The 19810-nt window shown below is 36.8% G+C and overlaps 1 protein-coding gene across 4 annotated transcripts in view; it reads right to left on the bottom strand.

Moving 5' to 3' along the window:
- klhl29 (kelch like family member 29) overlaps positions 1–19810 on the bottom strand; it is a 350083-nt gene that overhangs the window by 162314 nt on the left and 167959 nt on the right. For 3 of the 4 annotated variants that reach the window (XM_015395203.1, XM_015395194.1, XM_015395219.1), the window contains exons 4-5: positions 10321–10468; positions 4235–4756 (exon numbers count right to left, since the gene is read on the bottom strand). In XM_015395203.1, the coding sequence (XP_015250689.1) occupies positions 4235–4756; positions 10321–10468 (670 nt within the window). The remainder of the gene's footprint in view (positions 1–4234; positions 4757–10320; positions 10469–19810) is intronic. The other variant, XM_015395211.1, reaches the window with a different exon arrangement.

Genomic DNA, 19810 nt, shown 5'->3' with positions numbered 1-19810 from the left:
ATCCATCCATCCATCCATCCATCCATCCATCCATCCATCCATCCATCCATCCTATCTCTAGCTGTCTATGGGCAAGAGGCTGGACCCACGCATGCAAAGGTAGAACATGCAAATTCCATGCAGAAACCCTGGTGCTGGGAATCAAACTCAGAACCTTCTTGCTGCAGGGCAGCAGTGCTACCCACTCCACCACTGAGCAATACCTGTGCAATAACCCTATATAATAGTCCTGCTATAAAAAAACGCAATGTACAGTATATACAGTATATTTTCCATGCACCCTTTTTCTTCCTTTGGCACCTTCTTATTTTTTGACTATTTGAGCCGATTTAACGAGTAAAGTTCTCTTCTGTGAGATCAATAAAATCAATCAATCAATCAATCACTTAAAATGTCCTTTAATTTATTAATGTGGCTGGATTTTGAGATACATTTTTGATTTCTGTATCAAAATAAACTGTTTATGTTCAAAATTAGGGCAAATCAACACAATCCTGCTTTAAAAATAGATCTGCTCTAGTCAATCATTAACACAGGCAACTTAAGCAGCAGTCCCTATAGAGGCTTACATACATATAGTGTCTAAAAGTCAAACAAACAAACTTCCAACATTTCCCAGACCTACATATTCCATCACAGCAAAAAAATACAAATCTGAAATAAAATGAAGACTCACTAATTAATTCTGTTGTCTGCTGAAGCTCCTCATGTGTCTCTGCATGGAGTATTCTCCTCCGGTAATATTCCTCTCACAATCAGAAAACTGTCACTTCAAATATTTGTACAACACACAATCAGTAATCTAGCATTTTATCTCAATCTCTACTTTTCTAACTAAAATGTCTCCAAACACGGTGATGCTGAACAGGCAGAGGGCTGAAAGGCTCCACCTTTGCTTTGAAACTCTAAGTACAGTAGTAGCCATTCAAAATTACCCCACTTTCCTTGTTGGGCCCTTGCCTGGTCTCCTTTTACATTATTTATTTAATATTTGTACTAAAATATTCTGTCATAATTTGTGAACATTAATATCTAAAGAGAACCATCATCTTCTGGTCAGACCCTGTAATTCAGGAGTCAGCGTAAAAATCAATTTGCAAGCCGGGTCACTCTAGAGGCTGGACGTTGGAGGGGATTTCGCTTGGAGTTGGAGGGAAGTGGGCTGAAAATCGGCTGCCTTTCAGCTGGATACAGATATGTCTATTTTTTTCTGTTTGCACACAATCATTGAAGATGCCATAATCTGTTTAATTCATTAGTAAATGGTTTTTTTTCTTGTTTATGGTTGAAGTACTAGAGTAAAATCAGCTAAAACATCACTGCTACTAAAACAGGACAATGGCTTTTGGATGATGTATCTGGTCCAAAATGAATCCTGGATCAGACTAATCCACTCTCCCTACGATTGGATCTAGATGGTGAACAGTAGGTCAAATACTGAATAATCACATTTTTCTTTCCCCATTCGTCAAATATACAAGGACCAGCTTCTTATATTTGCATCAAATAACATTGTTTAGTTTGAGACACTAATTAAGTGTTAAAAAAAACATACTCTTGGAAGCATAAATAGGAATAGTCCAAAACCTTTTTTTGACCCAATAGAAGTTGTAATTTTTAAGGACAGACATGAAAGAAAGATTAAAAAAATGGTATCAGTGCAAGATAAATCATGGTATGCGATAATCTAACATAAACCAGATTGATCCGTGTAGTTCAAATTTAACTCTACACAGTATCTATCTGGAAAGGTTCATGTGGAGAGTTTGCCAAAGGTAAGGGAGGATCAGTACAATTCTTCAAGCTGATTGGATAAATCATGCCTCCATGTCGAGCTTTTATCCAAACGCAGCAACAGAAGCAGCTGTGGCGCATCACATTCTTTATCAGCTTCACAACTTAAATCAATCTCTTACCAAATCTGTTCGGAAGGAACAAACATCTAACCGACCAATAAAGGCACACATCACGTCCTTTGCTCATTTTTTCAAAAAGAAATGAAGGATATTCTACCTAAAACAGACTAAATAGCAGAGTTTAGAGAAATGGTGCAGCCAGGTTTGTTCTGCTTCAGCCTGGTTCTGCTGGTTGACATCATAAACATCACTATATTTCATTGGTCTGAAACATTTCTGTATTTAGGCTAAAACATCTATTGGCTTCTGGCAAGATGTATCTTCCTGGTGAATTAACAACACTAACAACAATTAATCTTGCGTTCAAGGTTAGATAATTGCATCTTTATTATAAATCTAAATTGATAAAATACATGTCTTACTCTAAGCATTATCTTGCCGTGATATTATATACTGCCAGTACAAAACCTGTATTATGTGAATATTTCTTGATAATTGATATTACTGAAAATAGTTTTTCAAGGTTTTTACAGATACTTTACTGTCTGAAAATCTATCTGCTGAAAATCTATCCTCGCTGCTAAAAAAAAAATTGATTTGCCAGGATTACATATGATTTGCATCTCCATACAGGGGTGTACCAGTATGCGTTTATCCAAATCTATCGCCCTGTGTTTGCAGTTATCTTCTAGCCCAAGGATAGCGCCTTCCAATGGCTGCAGGCCCCTGTCTCCCCATGTACGTTGTTCTATTGTGTCTATTGAACGGGTTGCTCTGGAACAAATTTCGTTGTGCTCTTTTCAATTGCAAATAAAGTTATTCCGATCTGCTTTTTCTTTGTACTTTACAGTATGTAGCCCAACCCCTTCATACCTTTGTAACTTATCAAAAAAAATTATCTAGACAGAAAGTGGGCACAACAGACGAAAGATTCCTTTCCACAGCTTTCCCTCAATATTTCAACATTATGCCATAACAGTAGGACAGAAGGTACCTTTGCCACATTTAAATTCAGTGTTCATTGATTTAAAACAGACAAGATAACATCCGTTGTAGGTTGGGAGTTGGGACCTCATGAAAAAAGCTGGAGCTTAAAAAGAGATGCTGGGACTGAACAGGCATGGATAGCCAGAGCATCAATGTGATACCAGCAGAGACATAAAGGATTCCTGTCAGCCTAGAGATGCTGCTGAGGAGATGTTATCGCTGCTAATTAAATGACGCTGACTGGTTCACCTATTTTTGCTGAGTTTGTCACATTACCTTCATGACTTACAGACTGGAATCTATCTAGTGCTATTCAGGAAGAAACTCTGGGATCTCAACAATTACAGCACTTCCAATCAGGCTCTATATGTCTTTGGCCAGGGAGAATACATTTTACCACGTAAATGAGTCCTAACAGTCTATTAAGCATTAAAGTGTCTAAAAAGTTCGTATTCAACCGGACAAAGCAGATGAGCCTATCCAATTATCCACTTCCATTTCTACCTGCAGCCTCATTTCAATGTATCACAGGCAGCCGCTCAAAATAATTGCTTTTTGCAATCTACAGGTTCATTGGAAGCCATTTTATTGATCAAAATGAGTCAGGTAAAAGAAAACAATCTAAGCCTAAATTAAAAGCTTCATTAAATGTGAAAATTGGTTTGGGAATTGCGAACATCTGTTTCTAGCAGTCTGCGTAATAAACGGCAAGGTTAAAGCAAACACTGATTTCTGGCTTTGCAGGCTCAGGCGTGAGGTGGAGCTGTGAGGCACCCTCACAAACACAGCGCGAATCAACAAGGCTTCAAAAGATTTCAAAAGAGATGTGAGGGCAGGGACTGAAAGCTCTTCCTGCCTTGTCTTTAGTAGGACTTGTGTGTATTGCAACCAAGAGCAAAAAAAAGGATTAACCTGACACAGTGAAAACCAATTTCAAAGCACAATATTACAGATGTTTGCTATGGTATAGCAGTTTGGGATCAGTCCAACACTTTCAGCGAAGAACGGCTTATAAGAAGTAGACCAGGTTTTAGTCACACCTCTATTCTCTGCAACCTTGGAGAAGCTTTAAGGTAAATTCGCTATGGTTGCAAATTGTATCTTGACAACCTATTGCCTGAATGTTTAGAGCCTTTTTAGTAGCTGCCGGAATATGAAACGGCTCTTATTTACAGACAGAAATCACAATCCTGTGTGTTTCATTCCAACGAGACCCCATATCAGAGGAGGTCGCAAGCAAAAAAAAGCCTGTGATTTGATAAAAAAAAATGTGTCAGCTTGGATTCCCCTGTTAAAAACACAAATCTATAAACAATTTACAGGTAGAATCAGAAGGAAAAAAGTAAAAGTATAAAATTAAGAGTGCATTGGTGAGAATTACTTGGGCTTACCTTTGGGGTGTCCCGGGTCACTGAACTCGTACTTCCCACTCCCGACTGTCCGCAACATTTGCAACCCATTGGGACTGTCCTGATTGTCTGCAGCTGTATTCTGAGCATGCACTGCAGCCTGTCCATTGGTGAGAGGCAGAGAAGGGGGCTGGAGGAGGCTGGAGTGAGAGGTTAAGTGGCCGTTGCCCATCATGCTGTGAGGGTTTGGATGAACCACCTGGTTGGCTTGGGCAGCGAGGCCGGATGGCGTAACTCTGGGCTGAGCTGCAGGATATGGAGGCTGACTGGGCATGCTCAGCACCAAGGAGGGCCCCTGCTGAGTTGACTGTGGCGTGAGCTGGAAGTGGGTGGTCATGAGGGGATGCTGTGGAGCCCCCGGTGTCTGGATCGAAGGGGTTACCCCTAAGAGGGGTGACTGGACGGTCACACTGTGGCTAAAGGACGGAGGTTGAGGGAGGCCATAAGAATGGGGAAGGAGACTCTGCTGGCTCACAGCAGCTACTGGTGTAGCCCAGGCTGGACCTGTTGGACAAACAGGAAAGTGTATATAAATGCAACAGGATGAAAGAAACAATCATTTTATTCTGTTTGCATATGTATGCAAATTGAATTAATCACTTTATTCAGTTTGCATACACATATGTCCACCTCTTTATCAGTACAAGATGATAGAAGGCAGCATTTAGGGCAATCAAACCTAATACGTCTTATGGTAGATAGGATGAAACACTTTAATCTTTATTCTCCTTTAGTTTTCACTGCACAATTGTTAATACATAATTTAATAGCATAGCATAATATGAAAACATAAATAGGTGAAAATGACAAGATGCTGCATATTATATATGCATACATATATTATATATTTTCGTTTCATGTCTACACTACAACTTAGTGAAAATAAGCAGTCCTTTATATATTATTCCTCTTTCTGGTTAAATAATGTTTTGCTTTATGTCAAAATGTAACACCTGGAATAAACAATAAAAAGTGATTATCTGAATTTTTCTTTTTTTTTTTCAAATACATTTGACATATTTTGATTCTGACAAATGAATTTCTGAATTCTTTTTACGGACATTTTGAAGCAGGTTTTTAACAACTAAGCTTAACACTGTAGATGCAAAACCATTTTCAGGACATGAAAAAATGGATAATTTAAATAAAATAAAAATTTTTCTTTATTTTCCATTTCTTCCTTATTTTCCTTTTTTTTTAGGGTTTTTTTTTTTTTTTTTTTTCCTTAAAGTTTTTTGGGCTTCTTTTGCCTCTTTTGTTGTCTTTATTGATAAAAATTAAAATAAAAAATGTGTTGTGTTCTCCTCTCTCTAGACTTCTCGAGCAAAAAAGGTTTTCATTAGATTCAATTCATAATTCTTTAAGGATTCATTTAAAATTAAGATTGTCCTAATTTAATAAATCAAGTATCATTGAATGGTTAAATTAGGTTTTAATTTAATGAGCAGTGTTTGGGTCTCTGAATAAACTCATCTGCTTACCGTATATGTACTGCTTGTAATTTTATATTAGCAGTACACACAGCAAGACATATCATTGCTTTTTAAGAATCACCACCTACTGTATGTATGTACTGTGGATGCAGCTCATTATTTTGTTGATATAATTGATTTTTACTTCCTTTGACCATCAGAGTCTGTTTTATTTTCCTTTAAAATGTCACAGGCTTGATCTGTGTGTTGTGCTCAAACAGTTGTCCTCACTGGGGGGAAAAAAACTGCAAAGAGCAGCTGTAACACTAATCATTAAATATTATGATGCTCAGGGAGCAGTACCAAGTTTGTGCAACAGAAAAAAAACTTTAAGTTAAATCCGCAAATAATTAACAGGAACTTTGTGGCATCAAAAAACAGTAAACATTATATGTAGGCTGGCGTTTTAGATAACTGCTCTACATGTGAATTTTAATAAGATTTAACTTTGAACTGCATCTATCATTGTCAAGTCTGTTTTATTTGACCTTCTGTGCTTGGATTATTATCAAATATATGAAAAAACATGATTTAACACTACAGTCTCTAGAATATCACTGGTTAGTGAGTTAAACGTGACTTAAAATTAATGTAGCTTATGCTATCTTGCAGTCCTGTTAATTTACAGCACTTGCTACTGTGCTTCAAGACAAATCCATTGCATTGATTTTAACTTTGTATTAGAGTAATTTAAATTAATTTTTAGCACAAAAAAAACAGATGTTTTTATTTGAACAACTCTGATGTGTGTTGAATATCAGTGCTTCTGATTGGGAAAACCTAATATTGCATATAAAACTTTAAACATTATTTTACAGCTAAAACACTGTAATAACGAATCTACATAAAAAAAAATTAAAAAAATTTTTTTACAGTGAAAATGCTGTTTGAGTCATAAAACTGTTTACATAATGGATTTTCAGTCCAACATCCAAAGTGAAAATCTGCAGAGGCGACAGACTCCAACAACCTTTCCACACCATGAATTAGCCTAGTCCATGTTGATATGAGACTCATGAATAATTAGAGAAATATTTAATTTATTAATGATCTGACACAAAAGTTGTATAACTAAGATTAATAGATTTTATATAACTACAGAACCAATAAATAGATTTTTGAAGTTGAGAGCTTGCATGCTTCATGCAGCATTTGGCATCATTGATGCACAAGTCTGTGTTTACCCACACACTCCGAGCCAATCATCTCTCTTCCCTGAGGCGATAGATGCTGAGGGTGTGCTAGCCACATTGGACCTGAATGCTTCCTCCCTCCCTCACAAACTCACTCCCTCCTACTCCTTCATCTCCGACTCCTTCTGCCAGGGTCCAAGCTCCAAAAATAGCCAAGCACTCTGCTAAGGGGCTAAAGGCTAAATCGCAGCATGCAAAAAGCTGGGGGAAAAGAAGCCCACATTATTTACGGTACCAACCCTGCTGATATAATAATCTGGAAAGAGGAAAAAGGAAAAGACTCACAGAGAGAGAGAGAAAAAGGGGAATGAAAGTGAGTTCTGCAGGGGAGAGGCAAGTTCACCCTGTTATCACATACTGCATCATGGAGCTAATCAACACTAAAGCGTTTGATTTTCTTTGATTTGTGCATCTTCCTTGAAAATGTATTTTATTCCGTATGCAATACGGTCCAAAGTCTTAAAACCAACAGCGGTGTATGATCAGGATTTCACACAAATGCACGCTTTCAGGTTTATTCTTTTTTTACATGTTCAAACACTGGCCAAGAAAGTAATAGGAAGCTCACAGTGACCTACATTTGCAGTCCTTGCCTACAGTACAAAGTTGAATGACATGAAGAAACTGCATTAATATAAACATATTCCACGTTTTTAATTGCCTGTCAAATACTAAATTCAAATCATCCTATTGTTTATTAATCAGCTCCATTTCTTTCTCCCATCTAAGCCTAGCATAAAAAAAAACATATATATATAGTTGCACCGAAAACTGAAGCCGAAAGGGGAAAAAAAACTTTTGTCAATTACAAACTTTTTCTAACAGAAAAGAAAAACCAGAGTGAAGTTTTTTTTGCGTTGATTAATTCTGGCAAGTTGGCAGAGAACTTTCTGGCAACACAGTTCAGTGAAGTGTGGCGAGGAGCTGGCTTCGTCACAAACGCCACTCTCAGTTTGGAATAGCGCATGCACGCAAATCACTATGCAACACTATGCTCGGATTTGAGTGTCATATGTGACACTGTGGTGGGCTGGCGACATCTCACTCTCCTCTCGCTTCACTCTGAGCTGTGGTTTGGGTGGGGGTGGGTGCTGCTGTGCTAGGAGTGGAAGCTTACTGGATAATGGTGCATTTTCAACTGAAAGAAATGCTCCTTTAGTTGCTAAGGAAGCAATTTAATATTTAATCAATTATCCATTTGCATTTAAGATCATCAAATTCTAATTGGAAGGCACTTTAGTTTCACACACTATGGCTTTCACATTTTTACAATGTTTGCCACCACAGAGAAACAGCTGTCTATGGTGTAAATTTGTAGAGCCAGAATTTCTGCAGCATCCAGCTAGGTGCACGTATTATTCTTAAATGAGACACATTTGTGATGAGCAGGAGGCAGAGGCCGGCAGAGCAAAGGAAGGAAATGAACAGCTCCGGGGCATAGCCATTCTGGGCGAGTTCATTACAGCACAAGTAAAAAAAAAAAAAAGGAAGCCTCAAAAAGGGTTTAACCCATTAATGGCGGGTCTGTTTCGCTGAAGAGTAGCAGCATCATCAAAGCGTACGGGTTTCATAAATGCATTTTTTTTTTTTTAAAAGGTCCACATTTAAAGGACTTTTACTGTACAGATGTAACAGACTCATTTATTTCCGGAGCCCTTTTTTAGTGCTATAACAAGGACAATAAAGTGCCTAATTCCTGCAATAAGATGGGCTTTTCTCATCTTTCTCAGCTGATCACTAAATATTCTTATATTCACACAATACCTTTTAAATGTTTTCACACCCCTTTCACATTTAGTTGTGTGGAAAAAGATAAATACAATAGACTTAATTTATTAAAATTTAATTTGATACATAATCACAAATTACAAAATCATTTGTAAATGAAGAGTCACATCAAAAAGATATTATTAATAGTAAATCTGTGTGATGTAATATAAGAGTAAATTTAACTGCTCTGTGAAGATATTGAGGATTTATGAGAGAAAATAAACGGGGTGGAGAAGTTTTAATGTGCAAAGTCATGTGTTTCCCTCTGCTGACCTTTAGGATAGAGAGGCAAGAAGAGATATATTGAAAGAGATAAGAAGTCTGGTTTTAAGTTTAAACACGGCAAAAACATTAAAATCTAAATAAGTTATTTTTTTCTTAAAATAAATGGAACAAGACAATTGACATTTAAAATAAGAAAAAAAATTGTTTTGTCTTATTTCAAGTGCATTATCTAATTATCCTATTTTAAGAGCGAAAAATCTCATTCTATTGGAAAATTGTCTCATTTACCTCCTAAAATTAAGGGTAAATACACCTAATTTAAGAAATTTGTATTTATTTCTAGATCCTTTTTGCAGTGTTAGAAGCAATGAGGAAGAAACAGCAAATGTGATAAAGGAGTTCTGGTCAAAGTAGAACTAAAGTTACATTTTTAGTCTACATACAAAACTGAAAAGAAAAAAAGCAATAAAATAAGTAAAACTGGGTTTTTAAAACACAGCTCTTGATTAAAGGAATAGTAGAGGATTTTGGCGAATTTTTTTAAACTTAAAAAAGAAAAAAAGAACATGCACAACCCTGTATCCATTCCCAAGAGGGAATGCCTATTGAATGCATGTGTGAGAGCGTCCACAAGCCCATTTGTCCTCGTGCACACTCTGTTTAAAGTTGCAGTTTGTATCACTCATACAGGCTTACTTTCCAAAAGAAGATTTGCAATTTTTCACTATGTCAGACTCACCACTGGTTGGTGAAAATAGAGACACGCACGTAGAATGGCCTTACGCAAACATATCAGCAGAATAACTGACAGTTAGGAGGACCACTTATTTTGATGATCCACCCGGAAAAAGAACATCCACCACTATACCTTTAATTGTATGTTTGTGAATGCAACAGTTTACAAACTGATACTCTGAAGACAATAAAATTCTCATTTGTTTTGCAGTTAAAAACAAGATATTTGTTATATAAAATTTGTAGTTCCTTTATGAATAGCTCTTTGTTAAACAGTAACATTCATTTCCAATAGACTTATGTTTTGTTCCAAATCAAAATATGAAAAAGTTCTAATGGCACTGATTATTTTATATGGCACTGTTTGCCTGGTGATATTTCACCTAAATATATTGATACGCATACCACTCGTGATTACATGTGTAAAGTACGCATACTTGTGACACATACTGTAGCTGTACTTTTTGTAGGGCAGAATGACTCATTACCATTAGGTGTGGGTGTAGCCAGCCATGGCTGACAGGGGTGTAGCGTGTGATAGAAAACCCCACACATGTGTACATCTGCTGCACAGATGCATACTAATGATATACAACTCTGTAAACCCATCTCAGATGCAACTTATAAATGCATGTGGTGCTTTTATGGAAATGCCATGTGGGTGACTCATTACCTGTGGGCTCACCATCTCTGTGTTGCTTGGCAGGAGGTTCGTCTGTATCCCAGGGCGTGAGCTGGTTGATAGGCGTCTGTCCCCACCTGACTCCTGGAGCCAGCAGCAGTCCTGGGGTCTGGTTGTCTCCAGGGGACAGTCCAGAGAGCTGCAGCAGAGAGAGCCACAAACAACAATGATTAGTGCAGAGAACAGAGGTGAGAAAGGAAAAGCAAATTATCCAGTGCTTTCGAAGGAGCTTTTTATCCAGTGGCCCAAAAATCATTTTGAACAACAAATGTGTTTGTAATAGATTATTTCCCTAAAAATTGGTTAAATTGTGTAAATTGCAGCACCGTGAACAGTTCCTCAAGGTCTTGAAGTGAACATGCAATGATGGCGGCGTGTGGTGCATAATTAGCTGTGAGTGAGTGATGATTACAGACTATGCATAATGGGGACAAGCAAAAAAAGTCCTGTTCAGCGACTCAAGAGTCTCCACAGATAGCAATTTTTTCATTTTTATGTTGATAAAAGTCAAAATTCACATATGGACAAAATTGTAGTTGTGATTTGCTTGAGATTTTCATTACATACTAATTTTGTTATCAGAAAATCATTCTGATCTCTATTATGACAGATTTGTTTTTTCTTCACTAAAGTAAGAGGAAAGGAAATTGAAAAGAAAAAAAAAAAACAAGAAGCAGCTAAAAGTTCTCTAAGCCTACTTTTTGGATTTTTCTTGGAGTGAGAAATGTTATCAGGCTAGCGCAGGTTGATGAAAACACAGGGTCAATCGCCAGCCAACCTCTGAGCATTATTCGTCTCTCCCTATCAGAAGTCTGGACGCTTGGTCTAACAACTAGGCAGGCAGAGGGCAGAGCCAAGCCTTATTCCTCCCTCCTGCCCCAGCCAGCCTCCTAAGTTAATAGAAAGGACCTGGTCACAAGTCTCCTACTGCGTCCTAACGCCTGATCCCTCTATCCCTCAGTTCCATTATTCCCCCCGCCTCGACCCTGCGTCCACCTCATCAAGCTCTCCATCGTGCATTCTAACAGCGGTGTCGGCAAAGCTTCAGTCAGATTGATCGCTCTGTGGCAGAAACACAGCCCAAACTATTTGGTTTATGGTGCTAAGCAGCCTTATAGAGTTCCTTAAAATTATTTATTCCCTGACCAGTAACAAATTTTGTCACAGCACAGAGTGTAATGGGATTGATATGGATTTTTATGTTAAAATCAAACACAAAGCTGCAGCTGATTATGTATTTTCATTCTTTACATTTTTGCATATATCTAAAACGTATGGGATTGGTTTGGGTTTAGCCCATCACAATCAATCCAAACAACCAACAATCACTTTCATATTGCCTGAAAGTTCTGGACCACATTCTTAATTAGATTCAGGTCTGTTTTTACAGGGCTTTTCCAAAGCAGATACGGTAATTATTTCATGTTAATAATTCCATTGTACTTTTCCATTCCCAGAAAACATTTTTTGGGTTGTTCTGCTACTAATTTCCAGCCCAGTCTAAATCCTTTTACAGCATTTCTATACCAGGATCTTCCTGTATTTAGCTACTATCATCTTTCCAACGAATTTTCACAGCGTCTAAGTAAAGAAATACTTCCACTCAACAGTGGCGATGCCACCACCACTGCATCATGGGTTTACATTGATATGAAGGACTTATCATTGTTTTGTTTTTTTTGCAATATCTCTTGAACAGATTTTGTGTAAAGGTCAAAGGGTTCAATTTTGGTCCTATCTGACCAGAGTATATTATTTCCTACCATTCCTTTTATTTCTGTATCTCTATCACTTGTGACAAATTCCAAAAGTAGCTTTCTTTTAATAACTTTTTATTTGCCACTTGAAACTTTAGATTTGTACAGTGCTGGGAACATTACTACTATTTTCTTCTCACTGTTACTACTTAGTTCTCCAAAAAAAGTAACCGAGTTAGTAACTCAGTAACTGGGCAATCAGAGTAACTAGATTCTAGTCAAAGTAACTATGCATTTCATCTTTATGATTTAAATGTGGATTTATTTGGATGAAGTTCCTTTTATTGGAACTTTAAATAAAACTGAGCGTTCAAGTATAAAATATATAACTTAGACTTTTCCTTTTGTACACACGAGTGTATACAAAAAGAAATTTCATTTAAAACAGCGCTAGACAATTAAATTTTTTTTAAGTACACCCTTGAAAACAGTAATAAATACATAAAAAAAGTAATATAAACATATGACTGTATATTTACAGTTCTAACATTATTTTGTATAAGATGTCTAATACTAATAATTAAAATAACTAAGTAATGAATAGGACTTATTATCAAAAACACTATGCTAATCTGCAGCAGTTTGTTGTAAGTAGTGGGATAAGTATCTATAAGTAATTATGTTTTTTTTTTTATGATAAAAGAACAATAAAGCAAATTAGATATTTTAAAATATTTTTTTGCAACTGTTTTTGCAGAGAGAGCCAGCACTTTGGAAAAGTTCCTTTGAATAATCCAGTTGTAGTAACGATGTTATCAATATGTACAAAATAGGGGGTTAGTCCATTGTACTTGGAATCCAGAGGTTGTGAGTTGAAGCCATAATCCCACAGACTACCACCCTAGGTCCCTGAGCAAGACGCTTAATCCCGGACTGCCTCCCGGGTGCCGCACAATGGCAGCCCACCACTCCCCAAGGGGACGGGTTAAATGCAGAGAGCTGATTTCGTTGCTCTGTACTCGTGAAAGTGTAATGACAATAAGAACGCTGGAAAAAAAATACTTATTTAACTGGACTAGTGCAGTATTATAACTATAACTCCCAACACTGGATTCGAAAAATGAATCATTTTAATGTAAACGAACTTCTAATGTTCCAACAAGTTTTGGATAGAAGATCTCCCTGCTCAGCCTGTCAATTTAGGTGGACAGCAATGCCTTGGTTTTGAATCCGTGTCATCATCCTTTCATCTACAGATGATGGGGTAAACAGTACTTTCTGAAATGCTCAAACCTTTAGAAATTGCATATTAATGTCTGTGGATCACTGAGGACTCTCTAGAGTTGCCACTGGCCTCTTTGGCTGCTTCTCAGATTAATGTCCTTCTTGGCTGGCCTGTTAGTTTGGTGGACTGTGATATATTGGTAATTTAGTGTGCGTGCCTTGATTTGTAACTTTCATCACAGATGTTTTCTTTAAAAAACCTGCGGCCTTCACAAATGGGTGCTTTTATGATAAAATTATACTATTTGTTACTTAAATGAAGTAGGGGTATAAGAGTGAAAAGAACTGAATGCTAACAGGTGGTCCCACCTTCAGGAGCTTTGTATTTTTTTAAAGAAAAAAATTATTTACATTCACGTTTCACTTCAACCCTACAATTACTCACTGCTATGTTTGGTTTCTCCCATTACCTTTGTTATTTTAATGGGACAAACCGGAAAAAAAGTAAAAAGGGGTATAAATAATTTAAAAAAGCACCATGTACTGGATCAGTCCTATATCTGAAGACATTTCCCTCCCAGCTTCAGCGCTTAACTATATTACATGCGACTGATGCGGCGCAGCATCTGCTGTCTAATGAACAGATTCATAAAAGCAGACAAGCTCAATGAGTGTCACTTGATGTATCTATAGTCAAAGTTATCTGACAGTTTGTAAGTGCTGGGGGCAAAAGAGGAAAAAAGCAGCTAAAGGAAACATGTCAAGACAAAGCAGAAAACAGAGTGATGGAGTAAGAGCATGACGCTGGGTTTAGGTGGAGGCAGACTGTCAGGTCTTTTTGTTCAGCTCTACCTGTCAGCTAAAGACAAGAAAGAACTGAAATGCTTCACTTGGAGAATGCCCAAAGCACACAATTGCATTCGACAGCCCTAGAGACGCAAGGAGGGCCGTTTCAATGTGAAGAGCTGCGTTCTCTGGTCTATTTATTTTAAGAAATTGTTTCACTTCCCTGCTTCAATTTTTTACATGTTTTATTGCAAGTGTGCTCTATTTTTTATCTATATTCAGGCGACTTTTCATCAAAGCACATTTGCTGTCCGCAAACTTCATGTATGAAAACAGTGAGGGGGGGGGGGAGATCCTTTCCTCTGAGAAGCAGTCCATCTGTAAGAGATCCACTGCCTCATGTTAAAGAGCGGAAAAAAAGAAAAGGGTTTTAGTCAGCGCCATCACACCGACAGCATATCAGCTTGGCTTAGGAACAATCCTATCCTGACTTGAAAATGATCAAGGCCAGATAGCAAAATGCATATGGCAACACATCCACACAGGAAACACAGAATTCCATCTTCACACATACACCCAAGCCCAGAGAAGCCAGGAGATATCAGGAGAAGGTTTTTATTTAGACGACAGGCTTGCTGCAGGCAGGCAAGCAGGCAGGCGGGAAGGTACTGTAGGTTCTGGGACAGTCGCTGCCATTTTCTCTCCATTTTATTTCCTTTCTCTATTTGTAGTCCCTATCCTCCCTGGCCAACCATTATCACCGGGCAGCAGATGGTTTCCTCCGACTTGACAAAGCCTGTGCTGGAGAGGAGGAGGAATAGGAGAGCCAGATAAATAATATTTTGAGTTGAGCCAAGCCGTTGTGTGTTGTCATCAGACTGACTGTGGAAGGTTTGGAGTGTATGCAGCCTACCTGCCTATAGACCACCCACTGGAAAAACTGTCAGTAGGAATCTAAAAAAATTTGCATAAAACCTAGAAGCAGTAGTTTAGTTAAAATACTCAAGGCAAATGTATTGCTTAATGTATGTGTTATGTTTATATGTTGTATATGTATATGTTTTGTTGAAATCATTTTTAACCTAATACTAAATATTGGTAGATTTTGAAATTAGCCAATTATTCCTTAAAGGGTTCGAAAATATATATTTGTTTCTATTAAACTACATAAATGGATGTATTTCTCTTTAAATGTTCCAGGAATTATTTTTTAAATTTACTAAACATTATTTAAATCCCACTTATGTCTCTAAAACCACCTATTCGGTGCCTTGCTATGGTTAAAAAGGGGTTACTACATTTGATTTTTGTTATTGGTTTAGCTGGGGACTAGATGTAACTCATCAGAACTGATGCCAGTAGCTGTATCCTAGGCAGCGGTGGCTAGCTCAGGGACATAAAATAAGTTAAATGGTTTTGCTATAATGAGAAATAAACATAATTTCTACTAAAAGCATTCAAATTTCTGAGCTATTGCAAAGATCCCTCTGCATGCCAAGTTTGTGTCGCTGTCAATCACAGCTGTAACCCGACCCAGTGCTCAACCCTCCTGCATGCTCCATATATTTTGATGTATTTTCCTTAAATTCAGTAAAAAAACAAGAAGAGAACATTAAATAAATTAAACAGGGGATAAATTGGTTGATTACTGCAAAAAGTGGGATTTAAGGTCTAAAAAATTAAAATGGTTTTGAGATTAGAGATTTCCTTCTCAGACAAATATGATCCCACAAACATGAGGGTAAGGTCAAAGAAGGAAGACATTTTGTTTCTTCACATGCAAAACATATACACTATTGAAAGAACAATAATTAAAATAAATGTAAGATACTGCAGTCAATTTTGGCACAAGGTACAAAAGAAAGTATCTAGTAGAAAAATGTTTTTCTTTTTTGCTTCAGGGGCTCTATAATAAAAATCTATTATTGGGGAATTAAAGGATAGCTTTTTTACATTGCCACTATTATGCTCAAACTAAAACATACAGCTAAACCCTTAATTAATGTTCCATTAGATTTAACTGAAGGCTACAAAATTAAAATTAATCATCTCCTGGTTTTAAATGTAAATTGATACAATAAACCTGGAAATAGAGGAAAACACGTTAGTTTAATCTTAAATAAAATATGACATCAACATGTTAGAACTGAGAAAATGAAAGCTGAATATTAGGCTAAGTCTTGACTTTTAATAGATGAAATCACTGCCATACTCTAAGCACAGCTGGCTCTGTGGTTAGGCTGCACATTGTCTTGTTTGACCAGCTTGACTTTGTGTTTACTGCTCTGACACAAAGCTTCCCTGGGTGGGAGTGCTTTACCTCTGTGTCTCCATTAGATAACAGCTGATGGCTTACAGCTCAAAGTATTTTCATTGGAGTCAATTTTAATGGGGTAATCTGTCATATCACTAGTTTGCAAAAAGCATTTTAAACTCCACAACGTGTTTAATTATTTTAGGACAATTTGCAACATTACCATCTAAATTTGCATGTAAGAAGAAATATGCCAATCTATTTCTATTGTGTTAAACCGGAAAATAATAGCACATCATTATAAAATCTAAGGGAAATAGTAATTGATGTTTTACTTTTCACAAATTATCTGAAAAGTTAGGTGTCCATTTGTATTGAGTCATTTCTTTTAGAAGTATACGGAATTTTTTTTTTCTATCAGCTTCACTCAAATACAGACTGCAGTTTCTAAAGTAAGCCGACCTAAATCAGACTGAATGGATGGCATCTTAATAGCAAATTTCAACTATTTCTGAATATTTAGATTCAAGTCTAGGCTAATAATACATGAATATGCTTGAATCTAAACCATTCTTTTCAGTCTAGTCTTTTGCAGATTTAAAGGCTTTTTTTTAATATATTTTTTTTTTTTACTAGGATCACCATCTATTAGTTAAATCCTTTTTCTCATAAACTTTGATCCTGCTGACGAAAGAACCCTTTTATGATGCTGCCGGCACCATGACAGGATACAAACTGTTTGAAAATGGGGAATAAAGTTTCCAGGTAGTTATTTTATATAAGCATCTTCTTGTCAGATTTCTATATATATATATATATATATATATATATATATATATAAAAACTGAAAAGTGAAAAAGTGAACTAATTTTCATCTTCTTTACAATAATCAGTACATTATGTTGCTGTATCACATTAATCCCATTACAATACTTTCAGGTATTGAGTTTTTACTATGCAAAATAAGGAATAAAACAGCTTATTGGACAAGAATATTTTTGAAAGAAACTAAAATAAGACTTTTTTTTATAAAGGGGATGTTATCCCTTTTAAACTACTAATTACAGTAAAGGTGGACTGTGGATTTTTACCAATTAAACAGATTTTTTTCCCCAACTTAATTCCGTTTATCACTAAGAGGATCATTATCTGAGGGTGAATCATAGCTGAATGCAGCCTCTCCCTCCAGTGACCAAGCAGCAGAGGCCAAAACGTAATTCTGATCGGCACGTTGCTTTTGGACAAAGCAAACACTGACATCTGTCTCTGTGCGCCGATGTACCGTCCTGCTGTTGGAGTCCACGTTGTTGCTCATACAGCGTTTTTTGCCACTGGCTACCATCTGCTGTGAGTATGTATAGGAGGGGCTGTGTTGTGATCCAGGACTTCGGGCTTTGATTGCTTTCAGTTATCCACATCCAAATAAACAGGAAGCGTTTGCTCATGGCATTGTGTTTGTCTTTGCTCTTTGTTCAAGCCAGCCATCGCCTCCCTGATTTATTGAACCGGTTTAATCCTAGAAAAAACAGGGAGCAGGACATCAAGCTTTCCAAAGAAAACTACAACCATGGATATTTAGCAGAAGCTCCAGTTCTGAGAGCACTGTAGCCAAGCTTGGACGTAGAAAATCCCTCTCAGATTCAGAAGTGCCTTAATTTCAATAAACAAACAAAAGAATCTAAAACAGAAAATAAGAGAGAATTAACAACCAGAGATTCAAACACTTTTTCAAAGGTCTGCTATTAGTTTATGTGAAAAATATGCAGGTAGGGTTTTTTTTTTTTTTTTTTTTAATATATAATTATGAAAAAAGACAGCCATAATAAGAACCAGCATCAATAGAAAAGAAGAGCAGAATTATTTTCTAGAAATTAGGAAATATAAGATGACATTTAAGATTGTTATGATCATCAAGCCTCAAAGGGCTACAATACCAATTGATATACAACTTTTGTCCTCATGGAATTTTTTTTCCAAGGAAAAAAATTAGAGAAGACAGATTTAAGACGGGAAATAAATTCTAATTTTGGCAAATTTCACAAGTGGAAATGTCTTTACAGAACAGATCAAATCAAATGACAGCCTAAATATTTGCAAACGAATCAGACATAGCCTTTCCCTCATTTAGAGATAGCCCTTTACTGTTATAGATTGATTATAATTTACCTTTAAATATTCATTGTTTATTAGGTGGCCAAGTTCATTACAGTGTAATTTCGATCAGCTAAAAAACAGCAAGATAAAACAAAAAAAATGGTTTACTGTACCTTTTTTCCCCTGGTGGATTAAGCTATTTATTTTTTGCTCAGAATGGATAAACCCAGAATATTACCAGAAATATGGTAGTCCAACACCAGGCTGCAATTATGCTTTAAATTAAATGCATCCAAAAAGTGAAACCTATCCAATCAGCTTTCTCCTGGGAGATGCATGGACACAAATTCAATCATAAAGAAATTTCAATTACTGCAGTCCCTGCCATGCCTCGCCATATTGGACTGCAAGGGTAAAATAATATCACACTGTTACTCCACACTATGAACAAGAACTAATAAAAAAAAAAATTGTATGTGTAAGCAAGGAAATCAAATTTAGCGCAAACTGAATAGATTTTTCTTCCCTTTGGCCAGGCATGGACCGATGCAGTGAATCTGGTTTGGTAAAATGTAGAAGGAAAGAGGAATAATGGGTTTTCCCTGAGAAAAGACATCGAGAGAATGGCATCGCTGGAAGGGGTGAAAGATTGAGAGCCAGAGCAAAACAAACTCATCCATCACAATGCTTTGTATCATTGTGTTCTGCAGATTATTTTAAGCTTTTCCAAGATGTAAAAAAAGTAAAAGATTTTTTTTTCCCTTTCCACTCCTCCATCTAAACTCTTGAGCAGAGAGAAGTCCGAAAATGACCAGGAGCCTTAAGGAAGGCACAAAAGCGCACAACCCTTTTCTTTTCGGAGATAATTCACTTACTGTACAGAGGTATCTCCTTTCCATGACAGCGCGCTGACAACTAACTGTGAAGAGGATTTGTTCTGGAATTCTATCATAACGGAGGTGATTACCGAAGCTAAATAGCAGGGCAGCTATGTCCAATCTATTCAATGAGAGCAGAGCAGAGCACCTCTCTGGTAAACAAAGAGACTGCTGCGCCATATTTGGCCGCCATCTTAAAATTGACTGGTGCAGAAATGTGCCGAACATCGACATCCCATATGATAAAGTTATGCATTGAGCTTGAATGCTGCCTAAAAGTAAAAAGGAGATGGAAAAATTGAATCCATGATATCAGCGACAGTGCCTCGGGGGACGAATAGTTTGAAAATGTTATAGCTATACACTTAATATCTTAAATAGCTTTAGCTTGAAAGCTAAAATAAAAAAAATTGCTTAAGGGAAATAATATTTTTGTTATTTAATAGTACAAAATGTAATGGTAACAGTTTTAAACATAGGAGCAGTGCAGATACATCAAAAACATGTGGAAACTGAGCATCTAGTGGTTCTGTTTTAAATTACCTCAG

Source organism: Cyprinodon variegatus, unplaced genomic scaffold, assembly GCF_000732505.1.
Source record: "Cyprinodon variegatus isolate N-32 unplaced genomic scaffold, C_variegatus-1.0 Scaffold25, whole genome shotgun sequence".
NCBI classification, from domain to species: domain Eukaryota; kingdom Metazoa; phylum Chordata; class Actinopteri; order Cyprinodontiformes; family Cyprinodontidae; genus Cyprinodon; species Cyprinodon variegatus.
The sequence above is the reverse complement of the archived record's forward strand: the minus strand, read 5'-3'. Positions and strand labels throughout refer to the sequence as shown.